This window comes from Vulpes vulpes, chromosome 4, assembly GCF_048418805.1.
Source record: "Vulpes vulpes isolate BD-2025 chromosome 4, VulVul3, whole genome shotgun sequence".
NCBI classification, from domain to species: domain Eukaryota; kingdom Metazoa; phylum Chordata; class Mammalia; order Carnivora; family Canidae; genus Vulpes; species Vulpes vulpes.
In genome coordinates, this window is record NC_132783.1 from 99,150,833 (window position 1) to 99,170,414 (window position 19,582).

General features: G+C 38.4%; 1 protein-coding gene and 1 non-coding gene across 22 annotated transcripts in view; both read left to right on the forward strand.

Moving 5' to 3' along the window:
• FBXW11 (F-box and WD repeat domain containing 11) overlaps window positions 1-19,582 on the forward strand; it is a 127,470-nt gene that overhangs the window by 97,890 nt on the left and 9,998 nt on the right. For all 21 annotated transcript variants that reach the window (XM_026007165.2, XM_026007175.2, XM_026007191.2 and 18 more), the window contains 6 exons: window positions 6,848-6,985; window positions 11,389-11,507; window positions 12,505-12,754; window positions 15,568-15,686; window positions 17,793-17,903; window positions 18,816-18,894. In XM_026007165.2, the coding sequence (XP_025862950.1) occupies window positions 6,848-6,985; window positions 11,389-11,507; window positions 12,505-12,754; window positions 15,568-15,686; window positions 17,793-17,903; window positions 18,816-18,894 (816 nt within the window). The remainder of the gene's footprint in view (window positions 1-6,847; window positions 6,986-11,388; window positions 11,508-12,504; window positions 12,755-15,567; window positions 15,687-17,792; window positions 17,904-18,815; window positions 18,895-19,582) is intronic.
• Window positions 13,280-13,386, forward strand: LOC112928938 (U6 spliceosomal RNA). The gene has a single exon (XR_003236817.1). It is a non-coding gene; the product is annotated as a U6 spliceosomal RNA (small nuclear RNA).

The window sequence follows — 19,582 nt, forward strand, 5'->3', positions numbered from 1 at the left end:
GTTCTAATTAGTTCAGTTTTATTATTTAGCCCTTTTCCTTGAACCAGGAAAGACATGCACAGGCATTTCTCATTAACTCTTTCACATGTGTTCTTGGCAGTTCTTGGTTACTTCACTATTTCCTCCTTGGCGAAAAGTCTAGCCTTTGCTAGGCAGTGCTGTATCACCCATAAAGTTATACTCAGTTTCCCAAATGTGAAGTAATCCTCTCCCCCAGGTGATAGACATAAAAGTTATTGTGCCAAAATTCATTAATGGAGAAACATGTGCCTTTTGGGGAGCCCCCCTCCCCCTTTAAGGCAGATGTGAACTGATGGAATCATTAGGTTAATGGTAAATCTCAATGTGACTAGAATATCATATTTAAAACACAAATCCTTGTCTTGAGTATACAGCTCCCTAAAATGAGCTGTAAAGTAATCTTTTAGAGAAGGCAAAATAATTTAATTTCTGACCGACAAATCATAAAATATAGGAATTAATTGATCCATTGGCAGTTCAGGACTTAAAATAAATTGTTTCTACAATGGAGGAGCTGAGACACAGCATTAACATGAATTTTAAGTTGGTCTGTGTGTATGTTTCAGGGGAGGGGGGGCTGTCCCTTATTGTATGTACTAAGATATTACTTGTGCATACATGGTAGAAACTATGTTACTTTTTGCTTTTTTCCCCAAGGATACTTTTTTTTACAAAGTATCTCCAAATTTCCTTGAATAATTTTAGCAAGTCCTTTGTTATGAGAAGGACATTGTTTAAAGGCCATGTTAATAAACCGGAACCCTGGAAGAACTTTGTTTGGGTTGAAGATTTTGGTGACGTAGATTATTTTATTTAATCCTCATGAATACTATTTTAATCGATAGCATGAACTCAGTATTCTGTAGCATGATAGTATGTGACACCACCTACCATAACCATTTCCTCAGGCTGAAATAATATTTTAAAGTTAGTGGAGGAGGCAGATGTGAGGGAAATGGAGCTAGGGGGGAAAACCCTACTTGATAAAAAACCTCGACATCATGGTGGTCTACCCAGTGGTTTTTAAACTGTGGTTTGGGAAAACCCACTGGTTGGCCCCGAGAGTCTCCTCCAGATTCTTGTGGGCCAGATCTCTTAGTGTAAGGGATGATCTTTTATGCTTTGGTATATTCACTAATACTAGTAATAATAAAAAGTGATGTATCACACATATAAGAGTATTTACTTGTGCTAGATACTTTATAAAGCATTTTATAATACACTTTTTTATTTAACACTCTGAACAATACCTTGAGAGGTAGCCCATGGTCTTATTTAAAGTTAAGGAAACTGAGACTCAACAAGATTAAATAGCTTGCTTCAGATCACACAGCTAGTGAGTAACAGAGTCCGTGGTCAGCCTATTCTTCTGTACTTAATACAGCTTTTGTACTATAGATCACTGGTACCTCCTCAAAATCAAGTTCTTTACCTCTGTTTTGGGAGTAGGTTTTACTCTGTCCAGGGTGGATGCACTTGTAGAGAGTTGTGTCAGTGATCTCTGGATCAAACAAATGGAGACTCAAGGGCTTGGCTCTTGACCATATGGCTGGTATGAAACTCTCATAGCAGAATATAATAATTAAAGTACCCTCTTCTGAGTCTTTGCAGTATACCATGAACTATGTTGGGTGACTTACATAAATTATTGCATTTAATTCTTGCAAGGTACATGTTATCCCCATCTTAGAAAGGGGAAACTGAGACTAAGAGAAGAGATGGGAATTTAACCAAGGTTTATCTAGCTTTAGGCTTAGTGGTTGTGTTTGTCATTTTCAAAGTGGAAAATTCAAGAAGTAAAGGAGAAAGAGGTTTGTTGTTGCATGCCTGTGGACTTTGCAAGGTGATTTCTCCTCTTTTCCCAATGGTGTTGAATATCCAGCATCCTTGAAAAAAGGGTATGAGTTAAGATCAGTTGGCCTGTTTCAGTTCCAGTTATGGAAAAGGGAGTGTTTTAAAGGGTTTTAAGCATGTTGCCAAAAGCTAAATATTACCCTGAATGCCAAGTGGATATTTGTGCCCCTGCACAAAGTTGCCCTTACACAGGTGCAGTCTCTGCATGGTTCCCATGTGCTTTGCAAAGTTGCTAATTCACAACATCTTTTTCTCTTTCCTTTTCTTGCTCTGCTTTGATGGCTCTATCTCATGTATTAGCGCCTGCCATCTTTCCATTCCCAGATTGACTCTGATGGGCAGATGACCTTGCCCTTCCACTTTGACTTGTCAGAAATTGACCAATTTTAAGAAAAAAGTAGGGAATCTAGGTTAGTGTGGCCAATCCCTATTATTTAGGAAAGGAAGATGTGAGAGCTAATGTCTGGGGAGAATAAATAAGAAGTCTTAGCTTTCTACAAAGGTTCATCTCTCATGGGTGTTCTTGCCACACAGAGAGAAGAGAGGGTTTAGAGTACCTCTGAGTTGTGAAGGAATTCCTGGAAAACCTGAGGCACATTCCTAAAAGCAGCAGCCATATTTCCTCTACTATCTAGAGTCTAAGTTCTTCTTATTGGTGAGCTTACTATTAGGTACTTTGCCACAGTGATTTAATTTAACCCTCAAAATATCAAAACTGAGATTCTTAGTCCAATGCTTCTGCTCTTTTCATTCTACCATTCCCCTCTCCCCCAACTGTCTCAGCAGAGAGATGGAAGTTGTTATAATCAACTCCAGTCGATTAGAATTCTGTGTCTTGAACTTGGGAGTTTTCTCTGTTGCCATCTCAGAGTAGTGGCAAACTCTTTCATGGAATATGTCTTTTCCTTCTTTGTGTTCACTGGATTAAATCGTTTGAAGCACTTTCCTTGGAACCACTGGTAAGATGATGGTGTATTGTATCACACCTTTGAATAAACCACATTTTATTCAGGGAAAGTGGGGAGCTTTTTTGTGGTTTGCAAACTTGATATTAATATTGTCCTGACCAGAAAATGCTGAAACTTGCCCACCCACCCAGTTGTGTTTAGGCTTCTAAAAATAATGTTATTCCTCCATACTCAGACATCTGTTTTCACTCTATTGCCAATTTAAATGCCGCTGTATACTCTGTATATCATGGCTACTTTCCCAGTATTTTGAAAATTTGCTCAGGGTAAGGGGATTTTACAAGTTCTCAAAAACACGAAATATTCCTCTACGGTAGCCATACCACATGATGTGTAAGTGAAATGGCAGGTATCTGCATAATTAAAGAGGTGCACCTGTGAATGCCCTGTATCCCTACTGCTGGAGTTCATGGTTGAATTGCATTGGGAAGTTGAGTCTCTTCCTAGGAATGGTTAGGGAGGGCTCAGGGCTAGCAGCATTAAGTATCAGCCTAGATTGAGACAGCCATTCTTGACATTTTGGTGAGATGATTTTTTTTGGTCACAACCTACTCCTTTGGGTCTGTGTTCTCCACAAACAAGGAAGAATACCACTCATTTGAGGGCACTGTGACGAGCACTTTACCTACATAATTTAATTTGATCCCCACAACAGTTTTGAGGAAGTATATACTATATTTTCCCCATTTTTACAGAGGAGGAAACTGCAGCTCAGACAGTCGCAGCTCATTTGCCAAAGCTGCTAACTGGCCTTGGTATTTTCTATATACCACAGTGGGCTGCCTTCCATCTTTAATGGTCTAGGTTTTTATTCTTTAGTTATTTATTTAATTAAAAAAAATTTTTATAAGGACCTGGCTTATAAGCAGTCTAGTAAGAGTTGAGGTTGTCAAATATGGTGGTAGGTAGTATTTTGGGCAAGCATAGTCAGCAGGAAGTGCTGCTTGCTTATGTGGGTGGCCTGGGGAATTGAGAAGAGTAAAGTCCTAGGAATTACATGAGACTGGTGTGCAGCAAAATTATCAGCTCCCTGAACTGGTTTAGTGTCCCTTCCCTGGCATTTTGAAACAAACTACACTTGTTTGGGGATTCAGGAACCTAATAGTTTTTTTTAACATAGCCCTAAGTAGGAGCTTCCTAAAATGATCCAGATAATCCAGGATTATCTGGCATTCCTTTCTTTTAAAATCCAGAAATGTGTTTTAGAAAATTAATCTCTTTCCTGAATGTTGAGAAGCTAAGCCATTTCCTATTTCTTAACTTCAATTCAACTTCGACCAAGAGCCTGTTATCTAGCAGAGCTTTTGAGAGGTCCTGGCCTCTGCTTCTTGTTTGAGGGCCTGAGATGGAGGGTATGGTTCAGCCTTTCACAGGTAGTGTTCTCTGTTCAAACATTTCTGGGGATGAGTGCACCCCAGGCTGACTACTGCCTCACCCCAGCTCCTCTTTAGTCCTCTCTGCTATCTTTAGGTTTTTAGGTCCAGTAAAAGACTGTAATCAAGGCACCCAGTTCTAGAAAACATTTTCTAGTAGAGATAGAACAAGTAGGAAATTATTTTCAGTATGGGGATTCCTCTACCTCCTCTTTTTACATTAAATTACTTTTTTTCAGTTTCCCATGTGATAGTGAATGTACTTTTCCTTTGCATTGAGACATATAGAGTAACAGCTACTTAACTGATTCACTAATATTTTTAAAGCCATTGTTTGTTTTATAACTAAAGTACCTATATGAATTCTTTAACACCAGATATATATGTAAGATATGTTACATAGTCAGCTTTGCAATACTTTGGGTTTATATGGAGTCACGCATTTTGTATTAACTCCGGGCCCTGGTAGGTTGTGGCCTGAACATTGGTAACCACTGCCAGGAGTCACTGGCCATTAATAAGACTCGTTACCAGTACATCTGTCTCCTAAGTCAGCGTTTTCTTGGTATACTTAATGTGCTGAGGTGGCTCAGGCACTATCTAAAAATATGTTAGTTCTCTAAATGATTTTAAGGATTGAGTTGAGTTTAAGTAAGTCTTTTTTTCTGGACCCCTTTTCAAAAAGTTGCTTTATACAGACAGATCTGTTATCTATGTTGGTAGTGGTAGCAGAGGTGAGGTAAATTATTATCTTTTTTTGGTTTTGGAATGTGCTTTTTATTTCTGACATTTTACAAACTTACTAGAGATGATGCTGCTGCCTAAGAAGCTCTGACTTGGTGGCAGATGGGCAGATGAGTGTTCCCTCTCTCCTGGCGTCTCCATGGCACCGCCGCCTTCATCCCGTGGGTGTTGGGAATATGTGATGCTGCCTTTTCTCAAGGCTGTACATAGGAGCTCTGAGGGCAGGGATTAGATTTCCAGGCTCCTGTACTAAGTACAAAGGCCACAAATGATGAAACATTTCCCTTTTTAGGTATATGTATATCACTGTCTCTAGCCTTTCATTTCTTTTTCTGTAAAATGAGGACAATAATTTCAGCTTCAGAATTGTGATGATTAAATTAGCTATAAAATATTTAAAACACATAGCATAGTGTTATAAAAGCATAGTACCTGGCACATAACATTCAGTAGATTTTAACATTTTAGAGTGTGCAGAAGCATGCTGCCTTCAGCATAAGAGGAAATACAGTTTGTTAGATTACAACAGAGCCAGTAATTAAGTGCTTTATCATGAATGAAGATGAGATTTGTCACCTTTCTTTAGCAAAGCAACTAATTAAACTTTTAGCTACTCAGATAACCTTTCAAACTATATTGCAGACTCACATGTAACCAATTATTTTAGTCCTGGTTGCCCCCTAATTTCCAGGATTTGGAGTTTACACTTTGGTTGTTCTTAGTAGAAACATTGTGCCCTTTGATCCTGAAAATGCCTTATATCTACTCCCAAAGGTTAGGTCTTGTAGTGCTCCGGGCATGACCCATTTTCTCATTAAACTTTGCGCACTGGTGTGAAGCTGTAATACTGTTTATCTCATGTAAGTGTCCTACAGCACTGACAGTTTTAATCACTCATTTGACACTCATATTTTATCTGGAATTGTTACTGATCTTATTTATGCTCTGTGTTCACTGTCTCAATAGCTAGGGCTATACTTCTTTATAGACGCTGCATATTTTAGTGGAAAACATGGACTAGTGTCAAGGAGAGCGGAGTATAATTTCCAGCTAGTCCGATTACTAGTTTTGTGGCCTCAGGAAATGAAACTCTTTCCATGTTTGCAAAAGGATGAAATAATGAGAATTTCGTTTCAGGGTTAACATATAGATCGTTTAGCCAAACAAACATGTTTAGAGTATATCCAATTCCAGATACCTGTGTGCCTTGAGTGGTAGGTTCATTGAAAGCAGTATGCTTCCTGTTCTTTATGTCCCCAGTGCCTAGCACAGTCAGTATGTGGAATAAAGTAACATCTTGGTAAATGTTGTATGAGTTATGAAAGAATGAGAATCAAGGGTGGAAATATGCAATTCTAAAGGACCTTTAAGTCTAGTAGAAGATTAAAAGTGAATACCAAATAAAATTCTTTCTGTAGTAGTTGGCATGTAATAGTTGTTCAATATCTTTTCACAATGATTAAGACACTGGTTTGGATGGATACATAGATTGTCAGTATATGCTTCATGTTGGTGGTGGTCTTCTGCCAGATACTGTAATTGGCATTAAGTGACCCAGTGAGTTACTGTTTATTTGTATGTTTTGGGTGCAAATGGCATTTTTTAAACATACTGAGTTCTGTCTAGGCTATTTTTTTTTTTTTTCAGACCCAACTCAAACTCATTGGAAATCATTTGATGGTTGCCAGACAGTCAGGGAGTGTTTGAGAAAAAAACACTGTTAGGCTAATGTCTTACTTGGAAAAGAGTATGATTCCTATCCACAGACAGTTGTGCAGACCAAGATGGGGTATCTGGTATGCTGTTCCTGGAAGCAACACTAAAGTCTGTAGCCTAATAGAATAGTTGATTCACAAAAACTCATCTGTTTCCTCCTTTTCCCTCTAGACTATAGAATCTAACTGGCGGTGTGGACGACACAACTTGCAGAGGATTCAGTGCCGCTCTGAAAATAGTAAAGGTGTCTACTGTTTACAGTATGATGATGAAAAAATTATCAGTGGCCTACGAGATAATTCTATTAAGGTGAATGACTGTGTTTTGTATGTATTATTTTTAGAATTGTGGTTATATCTTAGATACTAGATCACTAAATCTTTGTTTATTCCAGATTGTTTTTAACTGTTCTACTCCATCTTGGCAGCTCTCAATGTGGTTCTAAAGAACTAGAGCCAGAGTATTTCCCTCTACTAATACTAGACCCCTGGATTGTCTCACTTCTTATCCTTCTCTAAAGCACATTCACATTCTATATTCTGTGTTTAGGTGCACACTGAAAATATCTCAGTATCACAGGACTCTTGCTGACTTTTGCTAGCTGATAGAAGTGTTGCTAACTTATAAATCAGTCTTTTATGGGTGCTGACAAAGGCTGACAAAGGTTTCTGTGATAACATAAAAGAATGATAGAGCAATTTATATTTATATGTTTTAATTCACTTTTCAATAGTAGATAAACTGGATCATTTCTCTGTGTTTAATGTTTGGCAGCTGATCTGACAGATTTTGTTTTACGCTGTTTGTAGCTTATTTTCTCATATTTAAGAAAACATATTGGGCTTTTTTTTTTTACTGTTTTTTTTTTAAGTTATAATTTGCATACAGGAAAATTCACTCTTTTTGATGTAAAGTTGTATGAGTTTTGACAAGCACAAAGAACTGTGTAACCATAACAAAAATCAAGACATAAAACAGTTCTGTTATCCCCAAAAGTTTCCTTATTTGGCCCCTTTGTGTTTAATTCTTTCCCCTAGGCACTGGCCTTTTTGTAAATCTTTATTTCCTGTCCCTATAACTTTGTCTTTTAGCGAATATCCTATAAATGGACTCACATAGTAGGTAGCCCTTTGAGTCTGGCTTCTTATACTTAGCATGGTGCATTCGAGATTCATCATTTAGCAATAGTTAAGTCCTTTTTGTCGCCATGTGATAGTCCACTCTTTGCGTGTACCTCAATGTGTTTTTCTATACACCTGTTGAAGGGCATTCATGTTTCCAGTTTTTACAATTATGAATAAAACCACTATAAACATGTATGCAAGTTTTTGGCAGAATGTAGGTTTTCGGTTCACCTGAGTAAAAATGAAGTGGTATTGTCATGGTAAGTGTATGTATTTCCTGCTAAGAAATGGCCAATCTGGTTTTAAAAGTGGCTGTATCATTTTATGTTCCTGTCATTTTTTGTTTTTATTTTTTTAAATTTTTATTTATTTATGATAGTCACAGAGAGAGAGAGAGAGAGAGAGAGAGGCAGAGACACAGGCAGAGGGAGAAGCAGGCTCCATGAACCGGGAGCTCGACGTGGGATTCGATCCGGGTCTCCAGGATCGTGCCCTCGGCCAAAGGCAGGCGCTAAACCGCTGTGCCACCCAGGGATCCCTTATGTTCCTGTCAGCGGTGTATTAGAGTTCCCTTTTTTATGCAACCTTGGTAGCGATTGGTATTCTCAATATTTTTTTCCCCGGGATTTGTCATTTTAATAGGTATGTAGACATGATATACCTCATTTTGGATTTAATTTACATTTCCCCATTGATGGAGTACATGCATCTTTTCACGTGCTTATTTGTCACATCTGTGTATTTGTGGTGAAGTATCTATTCAGATCTTTTATCTATTTTTGAAATGGGTTGTTTTCATTTTATTGAACTTTGAGAGTTCTTTACATATTCTTGATAGTTTTTTTTTTAACATATGTTTTGCAAATACTTTCTTCCAGTCTTGTCTTTTCATTTTCTCAAGGATATCTTTCACAGAACAGAAGATTTTGATTTTGACAGAGTGTTGTATACCATTTTTTCTTTTATGGATTATGCTTTTGATGTCATATCTAGGAAGTCTGTCTTTTTTTTTTTAATTTTTTTTTTTTTTTTTTTATGATAGTCACAGAGAGAGAGAGAGAGGCACAGAGACATAGGCAGAGGGAGAAGCAGGCTCCATGCACCGGGAGCCCGATGTGGGATTCGATCCTGGGTCTCCAGGATCGCGCCCTGGGCCAAAGGCAGGCGCCAAACTGCTGCGCCACCCAGGGATCCCTCTAGGAAGTCTTTCATGGAGCTTTTTGAATCTGTAAATTCATGTCTTTCATTTACCAAATTAATTTCTTTTCTTTTCTTTTCTTTTCTTTTCTTTTCTTTTCTTTTCTTTTCTTTTCTTTTCTTTTCTTTTCTTTTCTTTTTTTTCCTTATTTTATTTATTTAGGGACACCTGGGTGGCTCAGCAGTTGAGCATCTGCCTTCTGCTCAGGTCGTGATCCTGCAGTCCTGGGATTGAGTCCCACATCGGGCTTCCTACATGGAGCCTGCTTCTCCCTCTGCCTGTGTCTCTGCCTCTCTCTGTGTCTCTCATGAATAAATAAATAAAATCTTAAGAAAAAATTTTTTATTTATTTGACAGAGAGAGAGAGAGAGAGAGAGTGCACAAGCAGGTAGAGTGGTAGGCAGAGGGAGAGAGAGGAGCAGGCTCCTGCTGAGCAGAGAGCCTGACATAGGGCTCTATCCCAGGACCCTGAAATCATAACCCAAGCCAAAGGCAGATGCCCAACTGACTGAACAATCTGGGTACCCCTCATTCACCAGTTTCAAAAGTCTTTGGCCATTAGTTTTTCAGATATTTTTTCTGTACCATTTTCTTGCTGTCTCCTTCTGAGACTAATTACATAAATATTAGATCTTTTGCTACTGTCTTACATTTTCTCAATCTTTTTTCCCCCTCTTTCTGGATAATTTCTGTTTATCTTTCCTCAAGTTGACTGCATGCTCTACCTCTTTCTTAGAAATTCACAGGATAGAGTAGCATGTAAAGGCTCTGAGACACCCAGTGTTTCCCAACTTCCAAAACATTTGACCACACAACTCTTATTTTTATGTATTACTTATTGATAGCCCCGATAACTTGTGGCAGGTTAATTAATTTAATTAATTATAATTTTAGCAATTATCCTTTAAGGAATAGGTAAAAAATGGTTTATAAGGACCTTGTCAAAGTATAGACTGGCCAGGGGCTTACATTTCATTTATATTGGATGTGTTTCTAAAGAATTCTATTAATAGAGGTATATACCATGTTTAATTTAAAATATGCATACATTTGATTTATAAGACTTAAAGAGTAGAGCAGAAGTGTGCTATAGAGGGATCCCTAGGTGGCGCAGCGGTTTGGCGCCTGTCTTTGGCCCAGGGCGTGATCCTGGAGACCCGGGATCGAATCCCACATCGGGCTCCCGGTGCATGGAGCCTGCTTCTCCCTCTGCCTGTGTCTCTGCCTCTCTCTCTCTCTCTCTGTGTGTGACTACCATAAATAAATAAAAATTAAAAAAAAAAAAAAAAAAAAAAAAAAAAAAAAAAGAAGTGTGCTATAGAGAGATCATCTGGACCCATGTTTGGAAACCTTCTGTACTTCTTTCTATACCAGTCCTGGATCACTAATCACTCTTTCAACTGCGTGTGGAGCCCCATGCAGGGCTCAGATCCACGACCCTGAGATCAAGGCCTGAGCTGATACCAAGAGTTGGATGCTCAACCAACTGAACCACCCAGGCGACCCACTAATCACTCTTTAAAAATAACTGTGGTGCTAATTAAGGTCAGAAGTTAGAAGCAAGCCTTGCTGTTGTAGAAAGATAGTTAAATGTCTACAATACTTGTTATATCTTGAGTACTTGCAGTAAACTTGAGGGATGCTGTAAATCATGATAATATTATTTTACAGTGGAAGAAACAGGTCCACACAATCTATCTTTAACAATCTAATCTTCAAAAAGAAATGATTTACCCTCCCCCATTATATGAGGACAGTATTGAAAACCTGGAAAATCTAGGAAAGATCAAAAGAAGGGAGAAAAAGAGCACTCAGAGAACAAAACCAACTATTATTAACATTTTCTTTCCTTTCCTCTTTTTCTTTTTTTGAATATACATGTTATGTCATTATATAGATGGTTTTTATTCTGGTTCTTAAAAACCATTACTGTAATAAAGCATTATATTCTCTCATTAAAAACTTTACATAGTTTACTTTGAAATTTGTCTGAAATGTTTAACATTTTTTATTTTAAAATTTTTGTAAATAAACATAATGGATTGTGGTATGCATTTTTAAAGGTTCTTACTAGATATTGTCACATTGTTTTCCAGAGAGTGAGCCAACTCTTTTCAGAGTTTATTTGAAAATTCCCGTTATAAGGCTGTTAAAAATAATGAGTACAATCATTAGAGGGACAAAGTATGCAAAATAGTACATCTGTTTTGAAAGCTATTCAATATTGCCTCTTCCCTTTTTTCATTTTCCACCTGTTTGAAGTTTAACCACTCTTACTTATTATAACAGAGGTCTGTTTTATTTATGGTTCAGAAAATAAGGTGAGACAAACATATTTATCAGAATGTGATATACTAAATCATTATTTGTGGTTGATCTTGTCTCAATAGATTTGGGATAAAACCAGTTTGGAATGTTTGAAAGTGTTAACAGGACACACTGGCTCTGTCCTTTGTCTCCAGTATGATGAACGTGTCATTGTGACTGGTTCTTCAGACTCTACAGTGAGGTGAGTGATTTGGCTTCACTAGTCTGAATTTACAGTCTTTTGTGAGAAGACTGAGATTGCACCCTTTTCTGGAATGAACAGATACATACTTTGTATATGTTTTTGTATACTGTATTTGTAAACCACTTTGGGTGTAGTTTTATTTGAACAAAATAGGGTGGAAAGCTTTTGTTAAGTAGGTCCTATTCCCATTGCTGTATGTTACAGAGATGGCAGTGTACTTTCCTGCAAAAACACATTACCTAGTGTTAAGCTAGCTTTCTCCTGGGATACCATGCTTCAGACATTTAGAAAAGTCATAGTGTCCTTTCTCTGTGCTTCTAGGCCATTACTTTTGCCCTACAAGCCTGTGTCTTTCCTCCTTTGCTCTTTGTGAAGAGCAATTCTTAGGAGATTGCGTTAACAGAAAAGCTACAGCATGAAAGGGCTGCCCCTAAGAATCCTGTATCTCATGGATGGAAGCAGTTGGGATACTGACTTTGTCCATAAAGCATTTGGGCACATAGATGAGTGTGGAAATTGACAAGATGTGATGACTTACAGTCTCTAGTTTGCAGTGGATAAATAAGAGACTCCGAGGCCTGTCAAAGGTCAAGAGGAATCTTAAGATTGGAAACTGTCCTTAATTCCCCAGCTACCAAGCCTCCTCCCTGTCACTGCAAACTCACTGCAGGGCCCATCTACTGGGAGAATCATTTTGTTGTCAACACAAACCTGCAAACAAGTCCTTGAAGACCTGGTGCTAAATCTAAACCTGAGCAGAGCTAGGATTGGCCTTCCTTTTTTGAAACCCTCTCAGTACTTCTTAGCAAATAGAGTAATTGCTTCTGAGGGCTCCTTTTAGCCATGATCTTAGGTATCAGGTCCCATTCACCAAATACAAGCAAAGCTTACACCTCCCCAGCCTACTACTAAGAATGGGCCCGGGGCACAGAAGCTAGACTCTCTTCCTGGTTGTCTTAACAATGATGCATTGTGCTTTTTCATTCTCATCTAGAGTCTGGGATGTGAACACGGGTGAAGTTCTAAACACATTGATCCACCACAACGAGGCTGTACTGCACTTACGCTTCAGCAATGGACTGATGGTAACCTGTTCGAAGGACCGCTCCATTGCCGTGTGGGACATGGCTTCTGCCACCGATATCACTTTACGCCGTGTCCTCGTTGGCCACCGCGCTGCTGTCAATGTTGTAGACTTTGATGATAAATACATTGTGTCTGCCTCTGGTGACAGAACCATCAAAGTAAGTGTGTCTGCAGTCATAACTCTGCTTACTCCTCACCTTATTAGAACACAGAGAAAGCAGAGGTGCCTTTTCCGACCTGGTACTTGCAAGATGTTTATTCTCTTCCACTTGTGCTTGAGCCCTTGAAGCAGTTCCATTCTTCATGCTTCCAGAATCATATGCAAGGTAGGAGGAAATGGTCATGGGTCCAGGATACAGAGCAGCCCTCTATTGCATGAAATGGCACTGTTGATCTCATATTTTTAAGGGGCAGAGAACTAACCTGTGGAATGTGCACTGTGTACTGGGAGCTTTCCATTACTGTGTCACTCCATTTTTTTCCAGCACTCTGTTGAGGTGGGTATTGCCTCTATTTTACAGAGTATGCTCAGAGAGTGAAGAACTGGGCTGCAGACCACACAGCTAGGTAGTGGCAGTGCTGAAATTTGATTTATTCATTATTCACTTAATTTTGAGAACCTGCCATGCCGCAGACCCTGGGCTGGATGCTGGAGATATAATACTGATTAAGACACACGCCTAGTGCTCGCTTCGGCAGCACATATACTAAAATTGGAACGATACAGAGAAGATTAGCATGGCCCCTGCGCAAGGATGACACGCAAATTCGTGAAGCGTTCCATATTTAAAAAAAAAAAAAGACACACGCCTACTTTCAAGAAGCTCAGTGTGTGGTGGGTGGCAGGCCTGATGCAAACAGTTGTAGTGTAGGGTGATTCAGAGGATATGGTAAATGTACCGATTCCAGTGTCCATATTAACTTTCTTTAATTTTAGCTTTCTTCAATTTTTATAATAGCTTTATTGAGATATAATTCACATACCATAAGATTCACCATTTAAAGCATGCAATCCAGTGGCCTTTAGTATAGTCACAGGGTTAGCCATCTAATTTCAGAACATTTTCATTGCCCTCTGAAAAAAACCCCCAACCCATTGACAGTCAACCCCCATTCTCTTCTCCTGGTGCCTGGCAATCACTAATCTACTTTTTGTCCATGGATATGCCTCTTCTAGACATTTCATACAAATATAATCATAATATGTGATGTTTCTGTCTGGCTTCTTGCGTTTAGTGTCATGTTTTCATGGTTCATCCGTGAATATTGTGGCATGTGTCAGTATGTCATTCGTTCTAATGACAATAAAATTTCATGGATTTAACCACGTTCTGTTTGTCCATTTGTCAGTTGATGGACATTTTGGTGGTTTGCACTTTTTATTTGTATCAAATAGTGCTGCCATAAGCATTTGTGTACAAGCTTTTGCATGGACATAAATTTTTAGTTCTCTTGGGAGGTAACTCTGGGTTTAACATTTTGAGGAACTGCCAAAATTTTCCAAAGTGGCTACATCATTTTAAAATCCCACTAGCAATGTGTGAGCATTTAGATTTGGCTCAAAAAGCCTTCTTTTTATGGCCAGCACTAGTTAGCTTTCTAGAGTCTAGTTTCTAGCCCCACAAATCACGAAGGTAGCATCAAACTTTAAATGAGTGGTCTGTAAGCTGGACAAGTAGGGTGTGTATGTAATCACTCACTGCTCAGTCACACCAATTGGAATGAGATCACTGCGTGGAATGTTTGGGCCTTTTTACAAAACAGTGTTGCATTAGATCAGCCTGGAGGACTTTTCCATATCCTTGCCAGCACTTGTTATTGTCTGTCTTTTTTATTACAGCCATCCTAGTAGTTGTGCAGTGGTATCACTGGTTTTGGTTTCCATTTCCCTAGTGACTAATTGTAGTGAGCATCTTTTCGGTGCTTATTGGCCATTTTTATATCTTATTTGGAGAAACATGTATTTTAAATCTTTCACATACTTAAAAAATTGGATTATTATTACTTTTTAAAATTGTGTAGTTGTAAAAGTTTTTTATATACTCTGGTTACAAGTCCCTTATCAGGTAAATTATTTGCAAATATTTTCTTCCATCCTGTGGGTTCTCTTTTTACTTTCTTGGTGGTGTCCTTTGAAACACAGACAACTTAATTTTAATGGAGTCCAGTTTCTCAGTTTTTGTCTTCTGTTGCTTATGCTTTTGTTGTCATGTCTAAGAAACCATTGTCTAATCCAAGATCACAAAGATTTACTCCTGGGTTTTCTTCTGAGAGTTTCATAGTTTCAGCTCTCACATTTAGGCCTTTGATCCATTCTGAATTAAATTTTTGTGTATCGTGTGAGTTAGGGGTCTGACTTCATTCTCTTGCATGTGGATATCTAGTTATCCCATTCAACTACAAATGCAGCTGGTAAAATAATTCAGGGCACTTCGGTTGCTTTGCATCTCCTTATTTGGCTTGTAATATATTAAGTGTGTCTGTGAACATCTAAGTCTTGCAGATGGTTTCACAAAAGAGGGATTATTTATTCCACATACATAATATTAGGAGTGATGTGTCAAAACAAATGGAGCTGTTCAAGCAACTATGCTGGAAAAGAGGAGGATGTGAAAGGTGAAACTTTTTCACATCAGTTACATTGGATTTGACATGTCAGCTGGCATGAAAACATAAAATCTGGCCCACACTCTTCCTTCTAGGCAAGTGAATGTCTGAACCATCCAGGAGATGTTCTCTTTGTGAATATCTCAAGGTTTGGAGACTTCACAGCTTCCCTGTGTTTCATTCCTGTTTTATCCCTCCACAGCCAAGAAAACTGTATGCTGGCCAATCTGTCCCCCAGCCCCCAAACCATATTTCATAGTCAAGTATTTTGGTCATTCTCAGAAGCTCTGATTTTTGTAAAAAGGTGTATTGTGAGGGGACTTCTCTGCATTTGTTCTTAAAAGACTGATAATCTATTATACAGGTCTGGAGCACAAGTACCTGTGAATTTGTTCGTACTCTGAATGGGCACAAGCGAGGCATTGCCTGTCTCCAGTACAGGGATCGGCTGGTTGTTAGTGGATCATCAGATAATACCATAAGGTGGGTAGAAGTTGGTGTGCTGCCAGAGCAGGCCGATTTTTGCCATATTTTTTACTCCTCCCTGTCTTGATGTTCGAAAGACTTTGAACCTTCAGGGATACTTCAAGTAAGAAAACTGTATATGACTTTTATTAATCTGTTTGGCTCTGCATACTGAAGCAGATAAACTGATTCCCCCAAGACACAATGTTTTATAACGTCTGCTCCACCCAAGATCCCTTAATACCCAAACCCCTCAGAACAGAGGATGCTCTGGCTTGACTCACCACTTTCCCTTACCTGTACCTCCTCTCTTCCTCACTAGCACATGGGACAAGCATACTTTGTCTTGTACAAGACTGTGCTACAGGATCATCCACTCCTGTTATGCCTGTATTTTATCTCCCAACACTCAGTGACCTTGCTTTCTAGTAAATATGACAGACTTTAAACATTTTATTAAATATCTTAAATATTAAAAAAATATCTTAAATATTTAATCTTTGTTATATTATTTTATAATATTTATCTTAAATATCTGTTTACTAATCCTTAGTCATTTTTCCATTGTCCTGGCTTGTTTATAACCAAATTGTTTAATGTTTGGGCAAAATAAAGATTGGTTTAAAAAAAAAGAAGGAAGGAGGGAATGAAACCACAATGATAGAGCCGAAATTGCTGTGAGTTTTCTTTATTGTTTTAAGTTTTTAAGGTATTATGAAAGTACCATGAGAACCTGAATCTTGATGCTTTCTATTACTTAACTATTTCAGCAGTAGACAGTCCTTAACTTTCTCACTGGACTCTCTGAGGTTTTACAAAGTGATAATGTGTATTCCTTTATAGTTTATAGAGGGGACCACTTTGGAGTCAGTGGTAGTGCTAAATGACACTGTTCACAGTAGATTAGAGAAGCCAGTGTCCCTGACACTGATGAGAAGATTTGCTGAGTGTGGCTGTCATAAAATATTCATGGGGCGGATGGTAAGAGCTACTTGTAGAGAGGCTAAGAAAAGGTTGTTACAGAATTAGTTTGCTAACTTTGTTTTGTACGTGCTTATGATTTATTTTTGCAAACAGTGTAGGAAAACCAATGATAGAAAAATGTGAAAATTTTAATTTCACATATAAATCATACACCAAGAAAAAGTCTGGATGTTGTATGGGTTTATATTTTTGAGATGCTTCATATACCTAATAAGAGGCTCCCACTATGACCTCATAAACTAGACAACCCTAATATGCAGTATCATCTAAGAGGGGTTGTCCCTAAGCCTCATCAGGAGAGGGAAACCACCATGCTCATGAACTGGTCCTTTTTTTTTTTTTTTTAAGATTTTATTTATTTATTCATGAGAGACACAGAGAGGCAGAGACATAGGCAGAGGGAGAAGGCGGCTCCCCATGGGGAGCCCGATGTGGGACTTGATCGCAGGACCCCAGGATCATGACCTGAGCCAAAGGCAGATGCTCAACCACTGAGCCACTCAGGTGCCCCTCGTGCACTGGTTCTAACTTTAGCAGGCCTCATTGATTCTAGGCCAGAAGTGCCTGGCCTGGAAGCCTAACACCCCTGGCTGTACATACTATATCCTCTCCTCAACCCACACACATGCCTTTTCTTTCTCTTTACTGCCTGCAATCCCTGTCTCCCCCAGGAAAGTCCTTGTTATACCATTTAGCTACGTGGTTTCATCAATTCAGACATTAAAAGAATGCCGAATAAAAATTAAAAGAATAGTAATACATGCATGTGATTAAAAAACTGAATAAAAGGAAATATAATGAGAAGGCTTCTACCCAGTTTAGTCTCTTTTAAAAAAAAAAAATGTTTGTATTTAAGTATTCTCTACACCTAACATGGGGCTCGAACTCATGACCCTGAGATCAAGAGTCACATGCTCTTCTGACTCAGCTAGCCCTGTGTCCCCCAAATTAGTGCTTTAAAATATACAAATGATCTAAATATACATATGTATCTTTCTACGTGTATAATGTAGACTGGGAGTGAAGATAGAAACAAGTTCAGGAGAGTGAAAATCATGAATGGGACAGACATGAAGAACTCAAGGATAGTGTGAATCATGTGTGGGAAGTTGTTTCACAGAGATCTGTTTTACTTTCAAGGCTATGGGATATCGAATGTGGTGCCTGTTTAAGAGTCCTAGAGGGACATGAAGAATTGGTCCGATGCATCCGGTTTGATAACAAGAGGATTGTCAGTGGGGCCTATGATGGGTATGTATTTCAAATTTTTAAATACACTACTGTCACTGTGTCTAGAGGAAAAACAAGCACTGTATATTAAGCAGCTATGTATGTGCCAATTCTGTGCTAGATCCTTGCTGTGTAATGGATGGCAGATGTTATTATACCACTTGATCAGGTGAAGCTGCTCAGGCCCAGAAGGATGAGTGGTCTTGCCCCAAGTCTTACAGTAGGATAGCTTCTGTAACTCCTATGCTTACATTTTTAACCATTATGGTAACCATTATTGTAAGCTTTGTAAGTAGCTTAGGTTGTACGGGAATTCCATTCTTTCCCTCAGTCCTAAATTAAGCTAGGTGTGTGTGTGTGTGTGTGTGTGTGTGTGTGTGTGTGTGTGTTCGTTCAGTGGTCCATTTCCTTTACCCTTTGGTTAAACACTCTTTTTTAAAAAAGCCTCAGGACTTTTTAAATGAGCAAATGGCAACTGTAAACCTTTCAAGGTGACTTTATGTATACTTCACAAATGGACTAGTTGGTCTGTTTATACTCCTTTGCTTAGTTCGAAGAAAGGTATCCTTGGAATTTCACAGAGAGTCCTAGCTTCTGTCAGCAGTACCTACTCAGCTCCAGAGAGCCCTCTGATTAATGAATTTGGTGACATAGATTATCAGGTCAGGAACTGAATTTAGATAACCTGAAGTTGTTATCTGGTCTCCCTTAAAAAATATTTCTTCACAGTTTCAACAATTCCAAGAATGTGTAGGTCCTTATTTTTTTTTCAAAATCAAGTGTAAATGGTTTAAATGACTTGTTAAGACATAAGCAGTCTCCATTAGCTTTTCTAATAGCAGTTCAGATGTACTTTTTTCTATCAAGGAAGTTCCTTGATATATAAAATGTTAATAACTTTTCCACTAATTGCAATCTCCATTTATTTTCTAGGAAAATTAAAGTTTGGGACTTGCAAGCTGCTCTTGACCCTCGAGCCCCAGCAAGCACTTTGTGTTTGCGCACATTGGTGGTATGTAATCTGTTGAAATGGGAGTGGTTCCTGCCCTGGAAGATGATACCTGCAGATAGACCTGCCTAGGTGTATCACAAGAAAGCTTGTGTATCTCACAGTGTGCCTTCAGAGAAATGCACTATTTTGTTCATTTTGTTTAGCCAAAAGCAGAGAATAACTGACATTTACATTACAGGGAGCTCTTTCCCAAGGAGCATTAATACAGCTTAATATGTGAAAGCAGGCGTCCTCATTTGTAGGTGGATTGGTTTCCTCTAGAGTACAAAGTATTTCCTGTAGATTTGGGAGATTTCTTAATATGGGTATCTGGTTACATTATATTTTTATAATATAGCACATGTTTGTATTATGATGGAATTTCCCCTTAATCTATATTGTATGGATTATTGCTTTGGCATATAAAAATACCTTATTTTTATGTGTTAATCTTGTTTTAGCAACTTTGGCAGGCTCATTATTTCTAATAGTCTGGTTACTTTTGTTACATTATGAGGAGACAGTTGTTTGAAAATATTGATAGACTTGTTCTTATTTTCAGTAGCTTTACCTTTTATTTCTATTTTTTTGCTTCTTGCACTGATTAGAACATGCAGTACTGTGGTTAGGACCATTTTTCTTTTCTTCTTTATTTTAATGAGAATGCTTCTATTTCACCATTAATTTTGATTTTGACTGTGGTTGAGAT